At 41.6% G+C, this 26868-nt stretch overlaps 2 protein-coding genes across 4 annotated transcripts in view; both read left to right on the forward strand.

Annotated features, from left to right (window-relative positions):
• The first annotated feature begins 1089 nt into the window (after nt 1-1089).
• On the forward strand, nt 1090-8823 carry LOC128795625 (C-terminal-binding protein 2). Of its 2 annotated transcripts, XM_053956591.1 has the most exons (10): nt 1205-1255; nt 1476-1570; nt 1830-1984; nt 2075-2219; nt 4566-4772; nt 5377-5591; nt 6378-6508; nt 6689-6816; nt 7355-7475; nt 8525-8823. In XM_053956591.1, exons 2-10 carry the CDS (start codon nt 1495-1497, stop codon nt 8694-8696), a joined length of 1350 nt encoding a protein of 449 aa, XP_053812566.1. In that variant the 5' UTR covers nt 1205-1255; nt 1476-1494; the 3' UTR covers nt 8697-8823. The 2 variants fall into 2 exon arrangements, with proteins under 2 accessions (XP_053812565.1, XP_053812566.1); XM_053956590.1 differs by lacking the exon at nt 1476-1570 and having other exon boundaries at nt 1090-1255.
• A 5343-nt stretch (nt 8824-14166) lies between these two features.
• Nucleotides 14167-26868, forward strand: part of KDM3B (lysine demethylase 3B) — a 48304-nt gene continuing 35602 nt past the window's right edge. For both annotated transcript variants that reach the window (XM_053956593.1, XM_053956594.1), the window contains exons 1-7: nt 14167-14367; nt 17912-18079; nt 20496-20609; nt 21092-21197; nt 22634-22758; nt 24106-24174; nt 25080-25661. In XM_053956593.1, coding sequence (XP_053812568.1) covers nt 14197-14367; nt 17912-18079; nt 20496-20609; nt 21092-21197; nt 22634-22758; nt 24106-24174; nt 25080-25661 — 1335 coding nt within the window. In that variant the 5' untranslated portion in view covers nt 14167-14196. The remainder of the gene's footprint in view (nt 14368-17911; nt 18080-20495; nt 20610-21091; nt 21198-22633; nt 22759-24105; nt 24175-25079; nt 25662-26868) is intronic.

Raw genomic sequence — 26868 nt, forward strand, 5'->3', positions numbered from 1 at the left:
TTGTCTCTTTCCACACAGGTGGGTTTTTGACTCTTCCAGGTTCCTGGTATCAGAGCCATTCTTCATGGTTTTGTCACTATTTCAACCAGTTTATGAAATAATTCAAGATATTTAAGGGTCATCTAACCCAGTGGGCCTTGAAACACATTTTTCTAAGCACTCTATTTTTGCCAAACATTCTTACCTTGCTACTGTTTAACTGCTCGAGTGAGTGTCAGCACAGGCAGGCAGCAGCCAGGACAGCCACAAATCCATGGCTAAACCCCAAAGAGTAATTTATTTCCCTTCCCTTGCTAACTGGGGGATCCCCACAGCGACCCCTTGGCAGAGGCACACAAGGGGAGACATAGGCACCGTTATACTGGGGTCATGCCAGAGGGTCACTGGAGTGCTCACACCTGTTTAGCAAGGGTTATTCCCAGCTTCCTGTTTACAGTCCTCCTCTACAGAGTCATCTGCTTTTAACCCATTCGTCCCAACACATAGTCGCCAGCTGGCGGTTCCACTTAACACGTTGCTTTTTGCCCACCTAACTCCAACATACAGCAAGAGGAATGCACACAGATCTGTTAAAACATACTGTGGCGTATCTGAATGGAATGTGGGAAGTATTTAAGAAAAGGGCCGTGTGGAAGTAGATCAACTGTATGAACTTCAGGTACCAGGAACGTTTGTGTAATAAATGGCTTTAATTTGTTCTTCAATAAACTGTACAGAACTTGCTTAGTGATGTCCTTGTCGTGATTTATGTAGTGGATTCTCAGGATGAGCGGGTATTGCAGCGCTGATCCACTCCCAGAAGCACGGGACAGGTGTGGGAGACCCAATAGTGGCAAAACAGAAGCAGAACCGATCTGAATGACTCCCTGTTTTGCCTCATGCACAGAGAGCTTTCTAGGAAGACCTGCAGCTACATCCCAGGATCCACCTCCCAGCTTTTTGTAACCACCCTCCTGGGTCCACTCCCGAAGCCGGTTGCGACCCGGGAGTACCGAGCGAGCCCGGCCCGGCCCGGCCCGGCCCCGCTCGCCCCGCACGCCCCCGGTCCGCGCACCGGAAGCGGAAGCGCGCAGCCCCTCAGTGGCGGCGATGCCGCTCGCGTGGGCCCAGCCGCGTCTTTCCGGTTCCGCCGGAGCGGCGCGGGCGGCGAGTGACGGGTCCCGGGTCCTTCCGCGGCGCCGAAGGCGGCGCGCCCCCGCCCGGCCCATGGACCGGCACAAAGTGAAGCGGCAGCGTCTGGACCGGATCTGCGAAGGTGAGGCGGGGCGGGCGCCCCTCGGCAGCTGCGGCAGCAGCTGCCAGCGGCACCTGCCCCCGTGGGGACCCGCTGCGCGCCTGTGGGGCTGAGCGTCCGCCCGGCCTCCGGCGAGCAGGGCCCCGCCGCCCGCGGAGGCGCTGCCTACGGCCTTCTGGAAAGGGCCGGATGCTAGTGACTGTCGGAGGCTCTGTGGATTTACAAGTTCTGCTCACTTAAGGAGGAAATATTACCTGGGCATGCTGGCATGGAGGGGAGGCCGGTCACTGGGGAGGAGGTGTGAAGCGACTTTGTCACTCGTTTCAGGAGCCAGGAGTAAGATGGCATGCTGCTGAGCAGATCACCTCTCATATATTATTATTGATAATACATGCTTTATTTTCCTTCATCTGTGTGGTGACAGAGGTGGTTGTGCTTTTTTTCCCAGCGTCTTTTCCCTGTGTTTGCTTCGTATTCATGTCTTTTTCTTTGCCTAATCTGTTCCTAAATACTATTAGCAACTTATTGCACTAACAGATAAGGGTTCCTGAATTCTTGTCTTTCATGTAGTCACTCCTGCTGACTTTCTTAATAGGCATACGGCCTCCTATTGTGAATGGCCCAATGCCAGCACGGCCACTGGTTGCACTCCTGGATGGACGAGATTGCACTGTGGAGATGCCCATCTTGAAGGATGTTGCTACAGTGGCATTTTGTGATGCTCAGTCAACTCAGGAAATCCATGAAAAGGTGGGCAAGAAGATGTGCAAGATTCAGAAGTAGAGCTTTGCCTCTTAGGTAACCAAACCAGATACTGATTTGGACTGGTTTTTGTTATAGGTGCTGAATGAGGCAGTAGGAGCTCTGATGTATCACACCATTACCCTTTCTCGTCAGGATCTGGAGAAATTCAAAGCCCTCAGGGTGATTGTGCGTATTGGCAGTGGCTATGACAATGTTGACATCAAATCTGCTGCAGAATTAGGTATGATGACACTGTTAGGTGTCTGTTGTGATCAGAACTGAATGTGAAATGGAACACTGCACATCTTTTTGTGCTTTATGAGCTGAGTGCATTTAAAAACTTCTATGTAAAAAGATTTGGAGCTGCTCAGTATCAGGTATCTTTAGGAATCTGGCCAATAGAGGGGCTGGTAGGTGGCTTAAAAGAAAGATTCTCAGTTTTCAGATTGCTCTGCTATTGATGTTGGTGTCTTTATTGTTGTTTGGGATTCAAGAATCTGAATATGGTGTCTAGGTAACTTTTGGTGAAGTGACTTTGGTCTTTTTGTGACCTCTGAGCAAACTGATGTCTGAAAGCCACCTGCAAATGCTGATGCAGGATAAACTCATTGTAAATGCTTCATGAGTTTTCTTCTTAATTTTGTATATGCAAATAGGTTCTGATACAAAACTTTATTAGTTATCCCTTTAGAATCCTAGGCATGTGAAAAGTGTCTGGATCAGGTGACAAGAAGATGCTATTTATTAAACAGATGGCAGTGACACTTCTGGACCTTTTAGTCTCCTAGGTGAGATGGATCACTTAAGTATCCTTCCCCTTCTTTTTTAAGTTTTATAAGTGTAAGGGATTCTAAAGTTTCCTTAATGTAATGCAGGTCTTGTTAAGCTTAAATCAAATACAGGTATTAGTATATAAAATTGAAGTAGGCAAGCATTGCAATTTTCAGATCTGTAAGAACAGGTGAATTTCTAATAAAGGAAGAGTGTGTATTAGGCTAGTGCTTGAATTAGGTCAAAAGAGCCTTTTCATTTGGATGATTCAAAGGAATAGTCTCAAGAGTTCCTGTCAAGGTCCTTGGCTTTCATCCAGCCATATTTGTGCTGAATTTGGAACCTAACCTAGTCTTAATGCTTCTCTACTTAAGGTCACCATCCATATCTTTGATTCATTCAGATTCAAAGATTTCCCTTTTCCCCCACTGCATTCATTAATCTAAGGTGAAATGAGTCAAAATTCCTTCACCATCAGACCATTGCTTGCCACTTTTGCTTTGGAGCAACAGTGTGGTGAGCCTTACATCTGGCCAGATTTGCTTTTTAATGGACAATTAAGAGTTATTTTCATGCTTAGCAAGGCCTTTTAATTCATTCAGAGGTAAGATACTGTTCCTTGTGTGTTTTGAATCTTCAGACCAAAGGGCTGTTTTACATTTAGGTATAATACTGTATGTTAACTCAAATCTGTGTCTGGCTGTGTAATAGAACTCATGTCATCTGAGTTATCTGTGTGGCATTATGGCAAAATTGGAAATAGTTTGATAGAGAAAAACAGTCGGATATCTGGGATTGTCTGTGGTCATTGCTCTCCTAATTCTCATGGGAAAACGTGGTCTGAGTTTAGCCAAATGTCTCCTCTTGACTAGGCTTACGAAAGAGTGATGCCTTCAACCATTGCCTGGATTTTATTTCCAGTTTTTTAGCTAGGTTGTGGACTTTTGAGGTAGAAGAGTTGCCTTGGTTTGGCAAGTGACTAGGGTTATGTTTGGGAAGAGACCATTTTTCCATCTAATTATTTTTATTTCTTCGCTGGTTTGTCAAATGAAGGATAGCAGGAATGAAATGGTATGTTTCTAGCCTCCCACCTCCTATTTTTTTTTTTTTCATAGACTGCTCAGGACTTCAACCAGATTTTCATACAGTATTCCATCCTTCCTTTTTCTGACAGTAATTTATGCTTCTAGTACTTCAACTCTGCGTTACTAATTTACTTGATAGTTGTAGCCATGGGTTTTATGGTCCTTGTGTTTGTATGTTATTCTAGAGTGGGAGTGTTATGTGTTGTTATTTTTAAGCTCAACTTCAAATGGATTTAGAGAAGCTCCTGGGACTTCTATCTGCATTTAATGAGTTAGTTACTTATTGTTGCTCCTGGTGAGGCTGATGCTCACAATGAGCATCTGGACCATGAGGCATGAGGAGCTCAGCCATCTGTCTCAATGCTTCTACAGTCTGCCTGTTAATTTGTCAGGAGTATCTGTGGAAGGAGTGCATCTTTTTGATAGAAGGTCTTTTAAAACAGTTGGTTGATTGTATTGCTTGTATGGCCCAGTTTTCTCATTTCAGCTTGTTTGTTTTTCTGGTGAGTGTCAGTCAAATAGATATTTATAAGGAAGGAATGGTATTTCCTGGGGGATTGAAATGATGGCTGGTCATATCTGTGTTGTTGTAGAATGAGGTTCTGAAATTAATTCTGTGTTTCTTGAGTTCTGGAGTACTCAATTATCTTTCAGCATTTGTGCTTAAAGAGCTTTATGTTGGTTTAGGATTGTGATGCTAAAAATCTTATATGACCTCTATGGCTTTGTAGGCATTGCAGTTTGCAACATCCCTTCTTCCTCAGTAGAGGAGACTGCTGACTCTACCCTCTGCCACATCTTGAACCTCTATCGCCGTGTTACTTGGCTGCATCAGGCTCTGCGGGAAGGGAATCGAGCCTCAAGCGTAGAACAGATTCGAGAGGTGGCTGGAGGTGCTGTGCGTATCCGTGGGGAGACTTTGGGCATCATTGGACTAGGTAAGTGATGGGAATTGTTAGACTGAAAAGAGAACTGTGAATGTTTTTGGGAAGCTAAGAGTCGCATACTGAGAAAAGTGATAATTCTACAACTGTTCTTTGTGAAACACACTGACTCCTAAGGAATGCCCTATTCTGGCTATCTTCAAGAGCTGGGTATATGTCAGGGGATTGGGTACTCTTTTTTTGATTTCAAATGGTTAGAAGAATTGAAACATTTATACAGCTCTTCTCAGTGACTGTTTCCCTCTGTGCTAGGTTCTGTATCAGTAGCAAAGCTGCCTGGAAGGTGGCTACCAATTCCTTCTCCAAGTTCTTGTAGCCAGATTATTATCTCTGTCTCAGAGTCTAGATTTGGTTTGAAAACAGAACTGCTTCTTGACTACGCTCTGGCTATTGCATGGGGAAGAACTAGAATTAGCTACGTAGGAGCAGCACTGAATAGCCTCCTCTGGATCCCTGTGGCAATCCTAGGGGTTTCCAGGGCTGCAATACCTTGGGCCCTGGTAGTAAACTTCAGTGTAGGCTCCCAGTCTACCCCAGTATCTTGTCTTTAAAGTTTGTTTTACCTTTCCTTGATGATTGTGGGTTTTCTTTTGTGAAGGCCGAGTTGGACAGGCAGTGGCTCTGCGAGCCAAGTCCTTTGGCTTCAACGTGATTTTCTATGATCCCTATCTGCCGGATGGAGTGGAGCGATCCTTGGGTTTACAACGAGTAGGAACCCTGCAGGATCTACTAATGCACAGCGATTGCATCACATTGCACTGCAGCCTGAATGAACATAACCATCACCTCATCAATGACTTCACTATTAAACAGGTGCAGCAGGAGCTTGATTTCCCCCACAGAGCACTGTGGAAATGAATGCAAACCGAAACTGCTGCTTTCACAGAGGCTGAGAGCGTGTGAATCCTGCTGCCTCTGTTGTGTGCCTCCTGCTGCCTTTGGAGGCTGGGAGTGTGTGGATCCGGGTGCCTGTGCTTTGTGCTATATAGAATTTTCTGTTAAGAGAAGAATAGGATTGGCTCTTCTTGCAAAGTAGTTTCCTTTATATAGAATATTTTAGGTGATTCCATAATTTCAAATTATCTTTAAAATAATTTACTGCACTGGTTAGAGCTACATGTAGTGTGGCTGGGACTGTGTACGTTGTTTTACACAGCACTGCCAATGCCTCTCTGCCCAATTCCACTGCAAAGCCAGCCTCAGGCTAAACAGTCTATGAATGCTTTCCAGTGCTATTATGAGAGACATTTGGACATTGTAGTCCAGTTTTGTGTAGCTGGATACTTGAGTCATGGTTCCTGTCCTCGTTTTTTTTTTTTTTTTTTATGTACTAGGATGAATATGGAGTGCAGAACTTGAGAGTTCCACTTTTGCCCTTGTTGTCTTGTGGTTTTGTTTGTTGATTTTCAAAGCAAATTTCTCAAGCATTGCTTGCAGGCATTTCCCCTGTGGTAAGCTTTGCAGTGAAAGCCCTCCTAGTTCTCCAGGCCTCATCTAGTCACTGCAGACTCCTGCTCATTTCCAGTAGACTTCCCAAGATTCACTTAACTTCCATGAAAAGTCTCATTCTCAATGCATGTACTATTTTTCTTCTTCCAGATGCGTCAGGGCTGCTTCTTAGTGAACACAGCCCGGGGAGGGCTGGTAGATGAGAAAGCCTTAGCGCAAGCCTTGAAAGAGGGGAGAATCAGAGGAACGGCATTGGATGTGCATGAGTCTGAGCCTTTCAGGTAATGTTGTACCTGCATGCCTGCTGCTACCTGGTGGGTCAGCTAAACTGGATGGTTCCTTTGGCAGTTTGGTGGGTTTGGGGTTTTTTTGTGGTTGTTGTTGTTATTTGGGTTGCAGTGATGCCCAAGAGGACAGATGGGGTTATCACTTCTGGACAAAAACTTTCTTCTTCCCCCCAGTTTTGCTCAGGGGCCATTAAAAGATGCACCCAATGTTATCTGCACCCCTCACACTGCCTGGTACAGTGAACAGGCTTCCATTGAATCCAGAGAAGATGCAGCTAAAGAGATCCGCAGAGCTATTACAGGTAATGAAGAAGATTTGCAGCTGTTGCTGAATTAGTGTTTTTTTGTTAGTTCACTGCAAGGATTATGCTGATTGTTATGAAAAGACTCATTAAGTGGTTTCTGGAACTGGAGTGTAAGTTAATTATTGTATCTTTGCCTTCTGAGAATTCTTGTACCTAATGCCAGAGTGGCTTTTTCCCTGGGAAAGCCTTTTTACCTACATCTTCCAAATCCTTTGCAATAATTCCTTTGACAGTTTTACTATATGTTTTTTATCTTGAGTAGTACATGTTGTCTCTTGAAAAAGGTGAGGCTTGGCAGTTGAAGTTTGTGGCAATAATTTTCACATGATCATAGAAGTGGGAGGAAAAGACCAGTTTCTTGCCGTCCCCAGACACCAGATGATTAGAGGAGAGTCTCCCATATCCAGTGTTATCCTGTGGAAGTGGACGAAAAGATTTTGCACTTTTCCTTTCTACTTTGCTTTGTAAATGCTGCAGGGAACAAGTCTCTCCTACCTGTTTTCTGGTTTTTTTGTCATTCTTGGTGCCCTTGCAGGTCATATACCTGATGCTTTGAGAAACTGTGTTAATAAGGAGTACTTGCTGTTAGCAGCTCAGTGGTCCAATATTGATCCTGCAACTGTCCACCCAGAACTCAACGGAGCTGCAGCTTACAGGTGAGATACATAGGTTATCCAAGCATATCTTCCTGCTGAAGTAAGCCAGGGGTTTGAGAACTGCTTGTACCTACAAACAGGTATGTCTCTGTTCTTATATACTCTATATGAGCACTTCCCCAAAACTTATTAACAGCAGCACTTCTAAAGTTGTACGAGTATTTAACATGTACTTGGTCATATTAAATTCCAGCTGCATACTGGTCAATATTCCCAAATCCTTGGAAGACATGCCCAAGAGATACCTTAATATAAGAAAGCCTGCTGAATGTTCCAAAAAACGTCTGCAGCTCTACATTAGAAGTTGTGCATAGCATTAGGGCTATATAAAAACAACGCACAGTTCTTAAATGTAGCCAGATATGGACTATTACTGAGTCACTGTCCTGTGGATTTGTTCAGTAGTCTAAACAGAGTGTATTTGATTTTATCTGTTACAAAACTGCAAAGTGATTGTGGACAGGTTGCTTCCCTTTTGTTTGTCTCTTGTCTGTAAAATAGGAAATAGATTTTCCTTCCTTCTATGAGAGATCTAGAGGAGTTGAGATGTATTTATGGAGAGGGCATAGGGAAGCAGAATGGAAGTGATGGAAGAATAGTTCATTAACAATTCATGACTGTCACTCTCCTATTTTTCATCTTGCATCTAGCTGTTTTATTAGTTCAGCTTCTTACTTTTTCTGCCTTGGAGCCCAATGAAGGATAACTGCAGCTTACAACCTTCCTGCTGATGGGGAGGGAATTCCTAGCCCTCCAGGTGCCTTCACAGAGTGCCTCAAGATATTTTCAACTGGAGATAAACTTTGTATCTGTTTTCAAATGCTTAGTGTGTGACCTCAGACTATCTGGGTCTGTCTGCAAACAGGTGTCATTTGGCATTAGGATACCACTGCTACTCTTCAGCTCTGGAGACTTTTCCTGTGTTCCATCTCAGAGCGTTTCTGTTAGAAAGAGGGATTTGTTTTCAGCACGTCTGAGGGCATGGCTCCTTTTCCTTTGAATAACTCTGTTGGACAAGCTTGTAATTTCTATGTTTTTGTTGGTTTTAGGTTTCCTCCAGGAGTAGTGGGAGTAGCCAACCCTGGGCTACCAGAACCACCCGTAGTGGAAGGGATTGTAGCTCATGGGATCCCTCCTGTTTCTCACTCTGCACCACGTACTCCTTCCCCAGGAGAGACAAGCAAACTGGATGCAGACAGAGAGATTCCTGCTGATCAATAGCAGCGTGATTCTCTCCTCTCCTTTGGCAGCAGAAAAAAGTAGGAGGGCATCTCCTCCTAGGACCTTCTTTAACACCCTACAGACACTGTTTCCTGTTCACATGGGACAGGAGAATGTGTTTCATTGCCGACAGACTTTAGCTCTTGCCTTTATTTTGTAACCTTTTAGTTATAATTTCTTAATGAATCTTACTCCTTCTCTGGGGCATGGCAGCAGTGACCTTGCCTCCTCTTGGCTTAATGAATCAGTTCTCCCATATATCTGCTTCAGTTTTTTTTGTGACAGAGAACTGTCTTTGTGTGCTTGAAAAATGGAAGTGAAGCCACCTAATCAGGGATGGTCCTTGGTGTTCCAAACTTAAGTGCACACTTTTCAGTTGTGACTTGTAGCTTAAATTTAATTTGGCTGAACCTCTTTTAAGTGTAGCCATGGGGAATATTAGAAAAAATATTAGTGAATTGGAGAAGTTGTGACTATTGTCTTCATTATGCCCTTGATAGAAGGCAGCCAGGCTAAGCTCTGTGTGTTACTTTGCTTGTTTTAATTAACGTTTCCTGTGAGAACAGGCACAGCACAGGCACTGTTAATTCTTGACCATACAAAGTTTTCTCTATGCAGTTCTAGGCCTGAAGTTAAAAGTAACACTGTCAAAGCCAGCCTTTTAAATAGTTTGGAAGGGATTAAAATGTCATCAAATGTATTTTGGTGGCAACCATGCTTGTGGAGGCTTCAGAATTGTTCACCCTGGAGTCTGTAACTTGGAGAGGGTAAGAAAATGCTGAAATAGGAAAAGCATGCACTGAGAGACAGCAAGTAGCAATAATGTGCAGCTGCAGTTGCTGGTTCCTCACACACAAGTACCTCGTAGTCTATGGCAGTGTTTATCCACAAGGGATCCATCACACTAGAATTCTAAGCTTTAAGATACAGATTTTTTTTTTTTTTCCTTTTTGCATAGTTGCATCAGCTAGAAGTAATGTCCCACTTGTCTGTGCTGGTGGAGAAGGCAGCTTTTAACAGTCAGGAAAAAGTTTATCACCCAGAAGGTGGCTAAGCACTGGAATAGATTCCCCAGGGAGGCTGGCACAGCACCAAGCCTATCTGAGTTCAAGAAGTGTTTGGACAATGCTTGCGGATACATGGTGGGATTCTTGGGGTGTCCTGTGCAAGGCCAGGAGTTGGGCTCCATGATCCTGATGGGTCCCTTCCAACTCGGCATGTTCTATGATTTTGGGATATACTGCATCTCTGTAGCAGGGCAGGGCAGCAGGGCAACGCAAGACAGCAGTTTGTTTTACATGAATAGGCTTTGTGATACTAAAAGGAGAATTAATACTTGCCGTTTTTCACCTGAAGCCGAGGCAGGATTGTTGCTGGCAAGTCTTTTCCATTTCACAAATGACTGAATATGAGTCGCTTCTTTGAGGGGTGTGGAGTCTTCAGCAAAGAGGTTCCACAGGAGAAGATTTTTCTTTAATTTCACATCTTCCTTTAATTTCATCTTGTTACACTTCAGTTATAGCCTTTCCATGCACAAGATGTAACAATTTCTGATTGATTTGTTTATGTTGTTTGAATATATTAAAGTAGGTGCTATATGGGAGGCATACCCTCTGTGTGGGTTTCTCTGCCTCCCTTGAATATTCTCTGTTGTGTGTCTGTGACTGGAAGCTGAACAGATGGGAACAGACTGGAAAAATAACTTGAAGTATGGACAAAATCTTCTGTTTAGGCTGCTTAGTTTAGGAAGGTAAAGAAAGCTTTCAGAATAACGAAGTTCTCCGATTTTTTTTTTTTTTTTCTGGTTTAAAATTTTTTCCAATACTGCCTTCTCTATAGTGGCTTACTACTAATACAGTGATTCATTCCTTTCTCCTCCCCTTCTCCACTCTCCCCAACAATTCAAGAAAGGAAAATAGTCAGAAGTAAAGTTCAGGTGTTTTCTTACAAATTTTACACTTTAGCTGTTTAGTATTAGTGAGATAATACTAGTTTTCTAGTGCTGCGTGTCTTTTTTTTTGATAAGGTGTTTGTCTCAGTGAAGATTCTTGGCTTCTATGTTTTTGTGGATGATTCTGATTCTACTTCATATACCTCCATGGCTGCTCAGGTCTAGCAGATCAGACTGAGACTGGTGGTAGGCATGAGTTACAGGAGAACTTTTTCTGAACAAAAGCCTGGAGGTCAGAAGCCCGTTGATTGCAGGTGTACCTAAAATAGCCATCAGCACTTTCCTGAATTCTGTAATCTCTAGGAAATTCAGATTTCACAAGCTGCTGGCTCAGAAAGATCCTCTGACAGGCAGGTGTAGAAAAGTTTTCAGAGAGCTCATCTTCTATTACCACATTAGGGAAGCAGTCTGTCAATAACTACTCTTTATTTGCTGCTGAAAATTCCTGCCCTGCTTAGGGGTTCAGGTCTGAGATTTTGTGGTAGGGGGCTTCTAGTTACAAGCTTTGAGGATCAGAGAACATTGACTTTGTCTTTTCTAGAGCACAATGCAAGATAGAGTTATTTTTTTAGAAGAGGCAATTTATTTTTTTTCCATTACTGCAAGTATCTCTATAGACAGTCAAATAACTGAGCAGAGGAAGAGTAGAAAAATTTCATTTGGGGGAAACATGAGTTTCTCAGTTCATATTTTTGGTGGCTAGATACACTAGTGACTAGTAAGCATAGGAATTAAATGATTGATGATGTAAGAAATATTTCCAGTTATGGGTACCAAGGAGTTGAAGCTGACAGCATTGATAGTGGCTCTGTTCTATCCAACACAGTGTACGCTTGTTATTGGATATGACGGTAATTTTCCTGTTGATTAAAGCCACAGCAGAAAATGTTGAGGTAAAAATGAACAGAACCCTCATCTTGTCATCAAAGAAGGACGCTCTTTACATTTATAGGATTACTCTGCTTGTGTGCTGTTTGTACTTCTGCTGACGGCCTGAACCTATTATCACCGACAAAGGCTGTTCTGAACGGATAGCTCAAAGAAAAATTTACTGGTACTAAAGCATCCTGAGGTCTTCTTTCCCTGAGTGCCAAGTGCTTTGTTAGCGCTCTTTGTTGTGTGATACACTGAACTTGCAGCTCCCCCTCCCAGGCTTAGTGCAGTATACAGAAGTGGAGTGACCTTTTTTTTTAATGCCTTCCTTCAGAACTAGTGCAGAGCTTTAATCCCAAAGAACAGAAGTCTCCCAGGGTGAGGCAGGAGTTCCCTAGCCGCACTAATCTGCTTACAGGAGGTGCTCACACTATCACAAGGTACATTCTGTTTGTCAGGGTCACTGCTGCTGACCAGCTCTTTTTATAGAGGACTCAGAGTTTCAGATATATATTTTTGTAGACAATGATTAAACTGTGAAACATTGAAATAAAGCATGTAAACAAAAATTTACAGCACTGTCCTCTGTACAGATGTTTTCCTCACTTCAGTTTTCTCCTGGCTCATTAGAAAATGTTTGATTACTTCTTGGATATATTTTAATAAAGTTCTCCAAAGAACACGGCTGCTGTCTATGGAAGGGGTAGCCTTAGATACAGTATTGAAAGAGAGGGTTGAAAACCAGTACAGGTGAGTGTCCGCATCTCAAATTATTGAAATTCCACTAAATCAGTCCCTGGATCAGCCACTCTGGCAAATTACTTTCTTTGTATGCTGTAGCATTGACCATTAGTCAAGGTTGTGCAGGTGGCAGTCTGGGGAGAAGCCATGTTCAGTGCTTAAGGGACACCTTTGGATGTAGGGTGGTGGTTTCTTACCTGATTTCTCGCAAGCTGAAATTGTGATGTCTGTTTTGCAGCCATTTAAGTATGTAGTTTAACAGCAGTAGCTGTCTCTACAATTTCACAGTAAAATAGTATTTGAAATTAACACATAGCATATGAAACTAATTTTTCTAACTTGTAATAGAGGTTGGTACAACAGAATTAGCGTAGAAAAGTTGTTAGGTATTTTTTAAATTGAATTTAAAAATTGATGTTTTATGACCTATGCTGCCTGGGTCAATTATTAATGACACTTAGGAAACCCCTAGTATTGGTGAATTTTATCACTGTTGGCCCACCTGGTGCTGTATGCCATTGGAATATCCAGCAACATGCTTGGGAGATGGGAAATGGTGGTCTGCTTTATCATGGCAATGGGAGTCTGAGCTGGTGGAATGGGAAGAGGCATAGGAGCACTTGGAATCTTTCACATGGTGGTACTATTTCTGGTGCACAGCTGATGATCTTACTGTTTCAGTAAAGAAACTTAAGACATGAGGACAAAGACTGGTCTTCAAAGAATGTAGTACTGATCTTGGATTTACCATGGCACTCACTTAGATGCAAGAAATAATGGCTCTGCTACCATTCAGAAATGTTTCATGTAGGTACTGTACTTAAAAAAAAACAGGGGAGGGGAGTTAGTAAATCTAGTGGTGTGTAGTAAATTGAAACTCAGAGATGCTGTATAGCACAGGAGGAGAGCACAGAGTGCTGATGCCATGATACTTTGAAGTTCTGTGTACCAGTTGTTCAACTGGTATTGGGCATTGCCTTACCCATGTTCCAGCCAGTACATTGCGTCCCTTTAAGGAGAAAGTAAAAAAGAGGAAATGTCATCCGCTTAAAACAACTGGGCACAATTGTTTGAATAAATGGAAGTGAAAGCAAGCAACTTGCCTTTGCTGTTGCTAATTCAGTGTCAAATGGGACTCTGCCAGAGTGAAGAAACAATACATGCAGAAGAACAACCTACTTCCACAACAGTATCCCTGTGCTGGTATGGAGTATAGCATCTGCTCCTCTCCAGTTTCTAGTGCTGCTACTGTACCTTTACTGCACAAGCAGAAACAGATATAAAATCACGTGTCATTTTTCTAACTATAGGATGCTTAAGTATTTTGTGGTTCATGCTGAAAAGGGGCAAGTTTAGGACATTGTGCTGTGCTACATGATAACTGTTCAGATGTATTAGCTAATCATGACAGCTAAATTAATTCACCTACTTATTTTGTATCTTAATTACTTCCTACATGCACCCGCTTTCCAAAGTCTGCCTCACTAGAAAGTGAAGCACCCCGCTCTGTGAGGCACTGCCGGTCCTCTGGGGCGGGCAGCAGTTCCTCATGCTGTCTGTGGGATCCATCCTGAGACGCGGGCACTGGTTCCTCTGTGTGTTTACCTCAAAATTTAGGTTAAAACTCCTTCATTTCTGCGATAAGTCCAGGTTTTGGACTTGGCGGTCGCGAGCGATTCTGCCTAGGCAAGGCCCATGCCCGCCGACCGGCCCTCCTGCTCCGCCGCCAAGCCCGTCCCTCCCGACGGCCCCTCAGACCGCCCGGGTGCCGCCCGTCCCGCGCGGGGCCTTGTGGGGCCGGGTCGATCGCGCAGTGCACGCCGGGACGGCGGCGGGCGGCGCTCAGGCCCAGCGCGGGGCAGGAGCCTCTCGGTGCCTCGGGCGGCGGCTGCGGCCGGAGCGCTCGGGCGACGGCGGCGGCTCTGCCCGGCGGGGATGGCGGACGCGGCTGCCTCTCCCGTGGGAAAGCGGCTTTTGCTGCTGCTGGCGGCGGGGCCGGGCGAAGGCGAGACGGCGGGGTCGGAACCGGGGCCTGCGCTGCCCGCACGGGCCTGGCGGAGCGGCACCGTGAGGGCCATGAGCGGAGCGGTGCCCCAGGACCTGGCGGTGAGGCCCGGGACGGGAGGGGGGCGCACAGTACCGTGGACGAGGCCGCGGGTCGAGCCTCCCGCGAGGGCCGCGGACGGGCCGAGCTAGACTGGGGGCTGGCGGGGTGCCGCGGCCGAGCTGTGCCGGTGGCCCGAGCCCTCCTGCAGCGCCGGGCCCGCCGGACGCGCTCCGGGCTGGAAGCGGCGGGTCCGGCCTGCGACGAGCGCAACGGCGGAGCGACCGGGCAGGTATGTGAAGGGTCCGGTACCGCCGTGCGGTGGTTGGAAGTAACATACACGTGAAACAAATACGTCTGGGACATTTTTGGTGCTGACGGATATGTATGTATATAACCTCAAAGCGTTGTTTTGGGTTTTTTTGGGTTGTTTTGTTTTTCCGCTGGGAAGATGTTAAATATTCTCGATCAGTGTGAATTATATATGAAAATATATATTGAGGGCTGACTTTTGAGTGAGGCTCATTCATTTGATTTTGTCTCAGTTTTTGTTTCTAGTTGTAGGAATTTGGGCTTCATGTAGTGTATTTAAGCACTCTTTAGCATTTGTCTGGTTTATTTCTAGTATAGCTCAGTGAAACGCTTGGGTGGAGATCCTAAAAAGAGCTCTTGAAATGTATTGGTGGAGTGTCTCTTTGCATGTGTCAGTTCTGCAGGCACTTGCTTTAAGTGCTGGCTTGCTTTGGAGGGCTGTGTCTGATTTAGTGTCCCATGGTAGCAGGAATGAGGTTCTGTGTTTGTGAAGAGTTTTAGCTCTCTTTATGATCAGTTTTTTAAAAATTAGTAGTTACCATAAGTTTTTTGGGCTTGTTTGCAGAGTTCCAAATTTGAGCTGTTTCCTTGATGTCCATCCAGCAGTGATACTGCTTTCTTGTCCTTGTTCTAGAACTGCACCTACGGCTGTCAGCAGAAAGCAGTGTGCTAGGTTTGGCTCTGCAAACCTGGTGGGCCTGGCACCCTGTGTCTGCAGTTGAGAGCTGTGGTTGTGTACTCTAGCTGCTGCCTAACTTGTTCAAGGAGGAGGAAAGAAAAACCCATGCAGAAAGGGTTTCTTCAAAAGGGAAAAGTGTCAAGTGTTTGAGACTATCTGAATTGTGAAAGTGTGTCAGGGCTAAGATCCAGCTGAAGAGCCACTCTTGTAGCAGAGTGCATTGGACATGTGTGCCAATCAGTAGTCTTGCATTTTCATTGGTATGTGAATTAATTTCCTTCGTTCAGCACTGCAGTTCTCTCCCTAGCTCCTTTCATCAGTACCCTTCCATTTAATACTGTTTCAGGGGTGTAGCTGTCTATAAACAGTGTATTCTCAAAAAAATCTATGCAAGAACTGGAAATGTGAACTGTGTAAAATAGTCTAGTCAGAATTTAGAGTAATGTGGGACATTCAGTGTTTTCCTGGACTCTTCCATGCATAATGAATGCTGCTGTGACAATGGCAATGATATACTATTGGAAAAGAGTTCTCTTTAAATTAATTCTGTCAGAAGTGATGAGTTGGCAGGCACCAAGCAGTCAACCACTGTTTAGGAAATACTCTTCTAAGGTAATAATGTGGACTAGGTGTGATAAAGGCTAGGAAAAATTTATTTTCTACTCTTTGGTCTGCGTAAGTCTGTCCTTTCTCATAGTATCCTGTAAGGATGGTATCAATTGCTAGCCTGTAGTCTCATGTTGGGCATATAGAAGTACAAAAGTGCAGTTGAATATCTGCACCTTTCTAGGGCAGGAATCTTGGGAATCAACAAGAAGTATAAAACTTAAAAGCATGGATTTCATTATTGTTTGTTTTTTTTTTTTTTTTTTTTTTTTTTCTGGTAGAGTAAAGCCTCTGAAAGATTTTTGGGTTTTTTTTCCCCTGTAAAGTTTTGGTTACAGAGAGTAGCTCTTAGACATTCTTACTTTGATATAATGCGGAGTAACCTAATTGTGGTTAGTCCACAAAAAATGTATATAAAGGTCAGTCATAGTTGTTGTCCCATCTTCAGAGCATCTAGAAGAAATCCTGAGGAAAAATTATGCTTCTATTAGGAAACAGCTTTGCCTCTTCTAAATGGAAACAGGTATTATCCTCTTTCTCAAAATGTTTACTAGAACAGGATCACTAAAGACCTGTTGAGCTTTATCTCAATCTGATCTTAATATTGTAAAAGTACATGGTACATGCTAATGGCAAAATAATTCAATGTGTCATGTGAAGGACAGTACTGCTTTTCTTATGTGAAACAGAAGTAGGAGACATGTTTGTTTTAATGGATAGGCAAGCTCTACAATACCATGAAAGTTAGGAGGCCTGGGACACAAAGTGTTTTGAGTAGGGACTACTGGCAAAGTAGCACAAATATAATATTAAGAAAGCTATAGGCCTGGTGAAAATGGAAAGATGTTCAGTCTAGGTTCCACTATATTGCTGAAAATTGTTGAATTGGTGCAAGGATATCTTGGAAGGTCTGACACTGTTTCTCAGCAGGGCAGCTTAAGCAGTGATGGAGTTCAAGAATTCATCAAGAGAATTACTTCATATTCTTCCCTTGGGTTTTGAGCTTTTGAGTCTGGAGGGAGGAGTAAGTGGTCTCTAATACTTCTTTTAATACGGTGTATTGGTAAAGCAGAGAGTTGTTTGTCTCTGGTTAGTGCCTTGTCGCTTCCCAGTGATCTTGTAATGGTTACAAAACCCTGTTTTGATATCCAGCTTAAGGTGTTCCTTAACTGATTAGTAATTTTTTGCTGTTCATCTGACATGTTTGATTATATTTGGCAAGTGTGTAAGTTCTGTAGATGAGAGATTGGAATGTGACTTTTTTAACACGTAATAGCTCCAGTTGTTAGGGCATGTAATGAGATTTGTAACCTTAGCATTCTTGCCATGTAATTTCAAATTATTTTAACAGTTGTCCTTTGTGATAGGAAAAAAAAAAGAGGATGATATCTCAGAATAGTGATTTAGATTTGTAGTGTGTGTAGTGTGGTTTATGTTGTTTCACTTGTAAATACACTTATTAAAAATCTAGCAAGTAGGTAATTCTGGGTAATCTCATGCCATCCAAAATATATGCATTTGTTTGGGGAGTTTATTAATGTACAAGACAAGACAAAGCTTCTGATTTAGAGTGGGTTTTGCAAATGCAAACCTTGCAGGCTGAAGCATTTAGTTCTGTGAGTGTCAGTTAACCATACTGATATAGGCTGTCTGTTGAAGTGCCAAGTAAAAGTATTGAGATTCTCTAAAAAAATCCTACTGTGAAAGAGGCTTGCATTGGGTCATCATCATCTGTATTTTGGGATGAACAATTTTCATGTCTTTAATTTTGTATAGGAAAATACAGCATTTGGAACCAGTGATGTATGTTTGGGGATAAATAATTTTTCATAGGTTAGTAATTGTTCGTTTGATTCCCATAGCTATGTAGATGTATTCTCAGTATTAACATTGCAATACTTACCCTGATTTTTCTTACTAAAATTGCAGTCTTGTTTTCCGTAAAGATTGTAAGAATCTTATTTTCTATTAAGTGTCTGAAAAGAGATGATTTTTTTTTTTTTAATCAGATCTTTGTGGAATTTGATGGCTGTAACTGGAAACAACATGCGTGGGTGAAAGTCCATGCTGAAGAAGTTATAGTGTTGCTGCTGGAAGGATCATTGGTTTGGGCACCTCGAAATGATCCAGTTATGCTTCAGGGGACTAGAATCTCACAGGCACAGTGGCCTGCACTGGTGAGTATTTGACCAGAAGCCCTTAGATCCTCAAAGGTTTTCATCAGCTCCACTGTGAAACTCAAGGCTTGGATATTTTACAGGGCACCATTATGCAGGTTCAAAAATTGCTTGGGGCATGGACTTTTACTAATAGGAGTTCCTTAACTGGCACTTAATAGTGCCTTTGGGAAGGCATTGGAGAGGCAGTATGCTTCTAGTTCCTACCCCAGAAATTGCTATGACATATTGTACAGAAAAGTGATATTTACAAGTTAGTCTCTGAAGAAATGTGTTATATGTCTGAAAAGATTATTTTTCCCTATTTTAAAACCTTGTGTATATCAGGCTTTTGTGAATTGTGAGAATAAGCCTTTTGGTCTTACAAAGGACTCTCTAGAGCTCTGTATGGTAAAGGCTGTTGCATCAATTAAATAGGTATCTTCAGAAGATGGCATCTTCAGAAGAAGGCATCTTCAGGAAGAGAATAGACTGCATGCTGTGCCTGATATATAAACCATAAATTGGCCACTCCTAATGTAAAAAAAAATATTTCAGTTTTGTTGTCAGCATTAACTAACATGACATGCAAAATTTTCTCATGTTTCTTGATGTGGTTAACCATATTGCTATTTACATGGCAGTTACATGTCATGACACTTAAAAACAAAGACAGTTTATTTTAGCTAGCATATCTTAATATACCCATTCTACAAACATCTTGATGAGTAGTGTATACTGAAGAGCATTCCTTATATATTTCTTCTCTTAGTGACTTCTGAAGAGGAAAGATCATTATATGTGGGAATCCTTCCCTCATTTTTATGCTGTTTAATTTTTATTATTTGCCCCTTCTTTTGTTTCTTTTGTCCTCCCACAGGCCTTGGACTGCTTGGGATCCTACTCTCTGCTTTTTAATACATATTATACATGGATACATTGAAACACTTTTTCCTGTCAAGGATCATGTGCCTTGGTAGAATTTGAATTTAGTGTTTTAAATGGGCATTCAGGCTCAAAGCAGTAAGTTCATCATGGCATCTTTCTTTGAGGATTTCTTCATTGCACTTGGCTTAAGGCAGAAGAAAACCAGGCCTTTACAGCAGAGACTCTGTAGAGAGTGTTTTTTCCATAGGTGAAGTTTTCCTTCCAGTGTATTTCCAGCTTATCTCCAAAAATGAACTCCAGTTAGTTTCATCTGGGAAACTGTTTTTACACAGGGTCAGCGTCTTTCAGTTGATTTCCAAATCGGTCAAAATCTGAGTGATTTGGGGGTGTTAGCATAGTCTGCATGCTGACTGTGTAATAATTCCAGACTATTTCCACTACAATTCAAGCTTTATCTGTAGGCTTGCTGAAAAAATGTTTCCATCCTCCGTACTCTGGACAGCCACATGAACATTGAAGCTTTCTCTAGGTACTACAGGCCTACTCAGATAACTGCATGGGAATGCAGATTGGAGTTAGTCAAAGCACCAAAGTACATATTTGCAATGGGAAACCAACTACTTAGCATTACAAAGGGAATGGTATGTTTCAGGAGTGTGGGGGATGGTGGGTTTTGTTTCTTTTTTTGTTTGTTTAAGATATATCACTTAAGAATGTGTTTTCATTCTTTATTGTCTCTTTTTTGTAGTCCTGTTTGCTTTCAGGAGATAGTTTTGCATAAACTAAGTAACTAAATGTTTATATTTATTCTGTTGTGTACGGGAGAATGGAGTGTAAACAAATTTGATGAGAGCTGTTAAGGGAAAAATGTCATGAGTACTTGTGTTAAAATCATGTAAGTGTGAGCATGAGACAGATAACACATTACAAAGACTCTGGTTGGCAACTTCCTCTTCCATCAGCAAGTTATGTTACAAGGTTGTCTGATTCTACTATTACAAGGTTTCTGAATTCACTAGGTGTTTTTAGTGATTTGCTCTGCATCTTGAACATCAGTAATACACTTGCTGTGAACTTTAGTTTTTCACAAAACACTAGCCAAAAATGCTCTCATTTAATAAAAAGTGTATAAATTCCTTACAGCTAACTTCTGTAGAAGAATAAAACCACTCCTTTCATGAGGCTATATCTGAAATATGTTAGACAGTTTGAACTATTAACCAAAGCTTTTTTTTTTTTTTTTTAAATCCGAGCATTAGAAGGTGCTTACGTATGAAAAACCAAATACCACCACAGGTGTTTTCATTTCTTCTTTAAGATCCAATGAAAAAGTGGATCCAGTTGTCTGTAATTCTGCTTGTAATGCAAGAATTATTGGCTTAGACATAATGACTAATATTTTACATTAAAACTCAAGCACTGGGCAGTACAAGTTGAGAAATGAAAATTTTTAATTTTTTAAAACCTGAGTAGCATGAAATTGACTGTTGTTGGCCTGTATGTGTGCTCAGTCATTTTGGTAACTTCTTTTCTTTGTTGTTCATCACAGACCTTTACTCCTCTAGTAGATAAGCTGGGGTTGGGCTCTGTGGTCCCAGTGGAGTTTCTTTTGGACAGACATTTACGTTTCCTGTCTGATGCCAGTGGATTACGCTTATTTCAGGTATTTGAACTGTGTTCAGTTGAAATGTAAATTTAGCCTTGTGCTGTGCTTATCAGATTAGTTTTGGGTTTTTTTTTTTGCTGTTCAACAACATACCCATCTTTCTCCATTCACTGCCCTGTTACATATTTGTGTTTGTTTCCCTGCATTTCCAGGTCCTTACACTGACCTCCATTTGCATGCAAAAAGTACTGACACTCTCTACATTGTTCAGTTGGAGAGCTAGCTGTCATTGTGTAGCTGTTAATTACAGTGGAAGTTTTGTCCTCAGAATTTCTATGAATACACATTTTATATATACAGCTTTTGCATAGTTAATTAATTTGTTCCTCCTGGCATGTTCAGTAATATTTTTCTTAATTCAACTGGGTTTTTTCTTTCTTGTCAATCTGACTGCAGTCCAAGAAGAGCTGCCTTGTAAAAACTAATGTTCCTATTATCCTAGAAGGCTCTACTTTGTTAAAACTGTTTGTTTTTGGCAGATGGGAACAGAGAGTCAAAATCAGATTCTGCAGGAGCAGCCTTCACTAAGAGAATCTGTCAATGCGCTGATCAGTGACCAGAAGCTTCAGGAGATATTTAGTAGAGGTGAGGTGTGTTTTCTTTCTCAGAGCTACTTTGTTGTGCAACCGCTGTAAGGCTACGCTGGAATTTGTGAAGGGGGATTGTAATAGTATCTGATACTCTTTCATGTGGAGGTCGACTTTCTGTATTTTGCAAGTTCTTTACAAAGTAACATTATTTTATCACAGATACAGGTAAGCAGTTGCTTAGATACAACCAGAAATACCTACTGGGAATGGCCACCTAAGGTGTAGTTGAAGCAGGACAATGTCCATATATTTACAACATCCCTATTTCAGTTTTAGTTTTGAATTTTTGAAGTGTTGGTCCTTTTCTATGGTTCTGTTCTGTAACTGTGGAAACTTAAAAGTGAAGTTCCTTTGTAGCTGCTGATCCTCAGAAACTTTCCTTGTAATGGCAATTCAGATTTTGACATTTTGATAATTAATACATGAATTATTTTAAGTTGAATACATGTGTGGATGTGGCTGGTCAGCACAGAGTTAATATCTGTTGTCTGGATTGTGTATTAGGGTTAAGCCTGATTGTGGCTTTGGTTGTCAGATTTGGGTCATCTTGGTCAAGTACTAAAGTAATTTCTATCCAGAGTTTGTGTGCCAGGGAGCTACACTACAGACAGACCACTGTCTTACATTTGAAGGAGGATGTAATTCTTCATGGGAATTTGGTACCTTTGGGTCAAATAGAATGTGTATTCATAGCAATTCTGAGGACAGTACTTCTTTGATGAGCAAGTAGCTTAAGAATTGTCCAGTTTGAAACCTTCTTCTAAAGTGCCTGATTCTGGCTGTGTCACATACAGGTTGTTGGATCATGTAGATTTTGATGATCCAAGATAAGCAGAGGTTTTATTTTGTCTAGACTTAGGGTGGGAGGAAAGCTCAGCACGCTGATCTGGAGAGCAAGGGCAGGGTGAGAGGAAACCTTTCTGTAGATGATCTGTTATCTGTGTGAAAGAACTAAGACTGGTGGGTTTAGAGATGTTGGATATCCAAATACATGTTTTTACTCCGTAACGCATGGCTTTTCTTCTGGGATTTGACACATCTGGACTAAGAATACTGGGATTGTTCACTGGATTGATGGTGCATAATTACTAACCTGTAGGTTAGAAAGCAAAAGAATTTAGTTAGCAAGGAGCCCCCACGTAGCTTGATTTTGTCAAAGGAGTGACTTAATTTTGGTCTTTCACATTTGGGGTTTTTTTACGTGTAAATTGTTTTCATGAGTTACAGCAATGAGGACCTGTTGACTTTTTAGGATAAAATGCCTGGTTACACAGGACTTGCAGCAGGAGCCCTGGTGTTTTAATTTCTTTCCACCTGGAAGATGACACTTCAAGCCCTAATTAAGTGCACAGAACCATTTTATTGTATGACTCTTAACTAGTATGACATAAAACTTGTTTGGAAAATGTACTCAAAGTCCTTCTGTTCCAGGTCCTTACAGTGTCCAAGGCCAGCGAGTTAAAGTTTATCAACCAGAGGATGAAAATAGCTGGCTCTCTGGTGTTGTGAGCCACCAAGACCCAATAACTCGTCTTATGGAGGTGTCTGTGACTGAGGTAAAAATATGAAGCACTGCTTTGGTGTTCCTAAAATACCATTCCTCAGTATCTGTATGTGGAGAATGACAGCATCACCAAAACTTGTTATTTTGGGTTGTTTTTTGCTTTAAAAGATGAGTAATTATTTGTGTTGCGATTCACAGGGTTTTTTTTCCTGTTACGATGACTTTCTAGAATAAATGATGTGACACAGGCCACTTACAGGAAAAAAAAAAAAAAGTTGTAAGACTTTAATTGGAAATGAGTGCTGTAAGAAAAAGTATTGGAAATTACTCTCCAGAAGGGAAAGCATGCTTATGCATAGAAAGCTACTTTCTGGGTCCCTTACATTGTGGTTTTCCAGTGTCTTCTCTTGGTTTCCATCTGACAAGTGGTTTAAAACAATTGTAGCAAAGCAGATGAAGTCTTAGTATAAATAAATTTGATTTATGTATTTTAACTCAGACTATTTACTTTTGCCCTGTTCCTATCAGTAAACCTCTGTACAGCACAGAGAATCTGCACTGCTAGCTACTGGTTTTTATTATGTGCTTCTGTGCAGTCTGACAGGTAGCTCTGTCTTGCCTGCTCCTGATAGCTTCCTTTTTCCGGAACAACTGGGAGCAGGTCTATGGTGCTGCGTAGCAGCAGCATGCATCTTGGTTTTCTGGTCCCATCCTGTGCCCACTGCCCCTGTAGTCTCTTCCATGTGTAGATGGAATGCACTGAATGAGCAGTAATTCTGCAGTCTGACTACTGCTATTGCTGGCACACAGGGAAAAAAGTATACTTTGTATGGTAAATCAGCATAGTACTTCGGAGAGGTGTAGAAATTGTGGAGTTATGTGCGTTCAGCAGATACATTTAGGAAGCACAGAGTTTCCTGTGTACTTACTGTGAAATATAAAGTAACCTCTAAGAACAGTTACAGAGATTGGATATTCCTTGCTTATTTTGGGGAGACGCTGATGAAGATACTTAGGCTAAATTGATGTGCTTCTTCCAGTAGTTCTTTCTACATCTAGCAGAGTGAACATTTATGTAACAATGTTAAATTCAAGAGCTATGTTTAATGCAGTGCATACCTTTAGAAATGCTCAATAGAACAAATATACAAGGGAATAGTGGTAGTAATCAAATCTGAAAGTTTTTGGAATAGAGAAGGAGCAAAAGGATAGAAGGTAAACTGGAAGGCTGTAGTATATTACTAAGGAAGTAAGGTAGTAAGAAAAGGTAAACGGGAGAGGGCCTGCACAGTAACAGTGTGTTTAGGTGTCTTATGTTGATACTATATACTCTGAATTAAAAATTAACCTCTGCTTTTCTTTCTCCTACTTCCTCATTATCAATCTGTATAAAAATTAGAGTGGTGAGATAAAGTCGGTGGATCCTCGACTGATTCACGTGGTGATGGATAACACTTCTCCAAGCGAGGTAGTACAGCAGTTCATTCAGGTCTTGTATATACAGTGTGTAACTTCATAAAATTTTTGATGTGAAATAAGTAAAAATCTGGAAAGGACTAAAAAATAATGCAGTGTTGACTGTGGACTTTGGATCATTTTAGCAATTTTCCTCTTAAAGTTTGAACAGGAAAATTTTGTTTACCATTCTGATGGTCATAGCTTTCTTTAAGCAATCGTCTCTTTTCGTTCAGGTCTGTTTACTAAATTTAGCATGGATCTTGGAGGGGTGATCAGTAGCGATGTAACCATGGTGGTTGTACTCCATTTTAAGGTGTAGTGTTGCTGCCTTTTTCTAATAGGATCACTCTCTGCTGCTTCACAGACCTTTTAAGGCATTTCTAAAAACTGCCATCTGGCTGCTGTGCCTTATAAGCAGGCTCATATGTTTGTGGCATTTCACTGCCTCGGTTGAGGTGTTCCGTGATAATGTTTGAACCTGAATTTTTACCCTAGGCTAAAGGGCAAGCTATCTCCTGTAATTAAATATTGTAGGCTTAGTGTAGTGGACAGAATCATGGGTGTTTTATACTTGAAGCAAAAATTAGCGTGCAGGTGGTATTCATATATTACGAAGAGCTTTGTTGGAGTATTGTGTATTTCTCAAATTTTGCCAGGATGTGGTTCATGCTACAGCAAGGTAGCTCAGCTAAAAAATTACTTGTGCAGATCTTACTCCAGTACAAAAAAGACAAGACTGTGCTTAATGCTTGTGTTCTGTTCTCACATATCATCTCTCTTTAAATGTCTCAATTTGTGATAAAGTGTTCCTAAACTTCAGAGCAGTGTAATATATTCAGTTATAACAGAAAAAAGTTATTTGAATGGGTATCTGGACTGTTCTGTTTAGTGATTGCATGGCTTTGTCTGTTATAGGGAGGGGGCCTAAAAACAGCTAAATCATCATCTAAAGGGAAAAAGAAGAAGGAAAACCTGGAGGGAAAGGATGGAAGGAGGAGGAAAAATGTATCCGATCCTGGTTGTGATCCTGCAACAAAGAAGCTAAAGGAGAGGGGTGAGGCAGATAGCAATGGTAGTGATGGAGGTGAGGCAAGCAGAGGTCCCTGGAAAGGAGTCTCCGGTAGTGAAACAGGACTGGATCCAAGGGCCAAGCAATTGCCTTCGTTTATTCCTCAGATTAATCGCAATATTCGTTTTGCAACTTACACCAAAGAGAATGGCCGAACGCTAGTAGTCCAAGATGAGCCAGTTGGTGGTGATGCACCATTGCCCTTCACTCCATTTTCTTCTGTGGTTGGACAGCCATTACTAGTTGGATCTGGGTGTAAAGAGGCAGGAAAATCACTGGAACAGGTTGGCCAAGGCACAGTGACTTCTGCAATTGCAGTTACTACAACTGCTTTGACGCCAACAACTGTAAGAATCTCTGATACCAGTTTGCCAGCTGTTACTGGACAGGAGAAACCAAAATCAGGCCGATCACAAGCCCAGGGAGAGGTGAGTAGCTCATGATCCCACGTGTTCGTGTAAAGATTTACATGTTTGCAACAGATGTTCTTTCTGCAACATACTCCTGTTAAAATGTGTGTCCATGGAATTGAAAAATAAACTTTTTCTCTCATGAGTCCATCCCCTCCCAAAGAAAACCTGTTATCTGACCTAAGAAATTACTCAAAAGAAAATTTAGATAATTGCTGAAGGAGTAGTAAGAGATAACTGCAGCACTCTTGTGCTTATTCAGCCTTAATCTGAGAAATGCAGTTTTAAAATAACACTAAGCACTGCACTCAATTAATTTTGTTGTCATACAGAAGATAACCTTAAAATCTCTTGCCTTTATATAAACAAATCTGCATGCAGATGTGCACTGAGTTGAACATTCAAGTTACTTAAAGAAAAAAGCCTCAAAACCAGAAAAACAATGAGCCTACATTTAGAGAACCTTTAAAAGATGCTTGTCTTATGTGTTAGAGCTGTGTTATCTATATAGTAGGAAAAGGAGACAGTTGCATTGTATACTATCTAGGCCTAAAACCAAAGAAATAATTAAAATTTTGAGACGAGAGGTCAGTCTGCAAGCAGCTTGAAGGCCTTTTAGTTATGCCTTTGTTTACAAGGAAAAGAGTGGAAAAATAGGAGGGAAACCCTGTTAAAAGCAAAATAAAAGACTTCTAAAAAAAATCGAAATGAAGGTTTGCAAAAACAAAACAAGAATGAAACCCACCTCAGTAAGTACAACAAAAATAAAGAATCTTGCCATCTGTTGCAACAGCCATCTACTGTAGAAAGAAAGTGAACAAAATGGGAGATACGTAAGAGAGTCCAATCTGATTGCCAGGAAGTTGAAGGCATTGTTATCATCCCTGTCTTTTGTATTAGATAATGGAATGGCTGGAAAGGTTAGGTATTTACCTTGGGGTAAAGATTCCTGGATGGTAAGGTGTAAAGGAGAAATAGAAGTGTGGAAAACAGGAGTGTTGTATAATGAGTATAATACAACGTAATATGAACCCTTCTATCCCCCACCCCCCATAAATAAATTCAGAGTTGGGAGCAACTACAGATTGTGTAATTGTACTGAGAAATTTTGGTACCCACTCTCCTTCTTTCCCTCTCTCCAACCCCACATCACTTTTTTAAAACATTAATAATTTGTCTTCAGAGTTGGCAGGCAGACCATTAGTCCATTTTAAACAATTTTTTG

The sequence above is a fragment of the Vidua chalybeata genome, chromosome 15, assembly GCF_026979565.1.
Source record: "Vidua chalybeata isolate OUT-0048 chromosome 15, bVidCha1 merged haplotype, whole genome shotgun sequence".
NCBI lineage: Eukaryota > Metazoa > Chordata > Aves > Passeriformes > Viduidae > Vidua > Vidua chalybeata.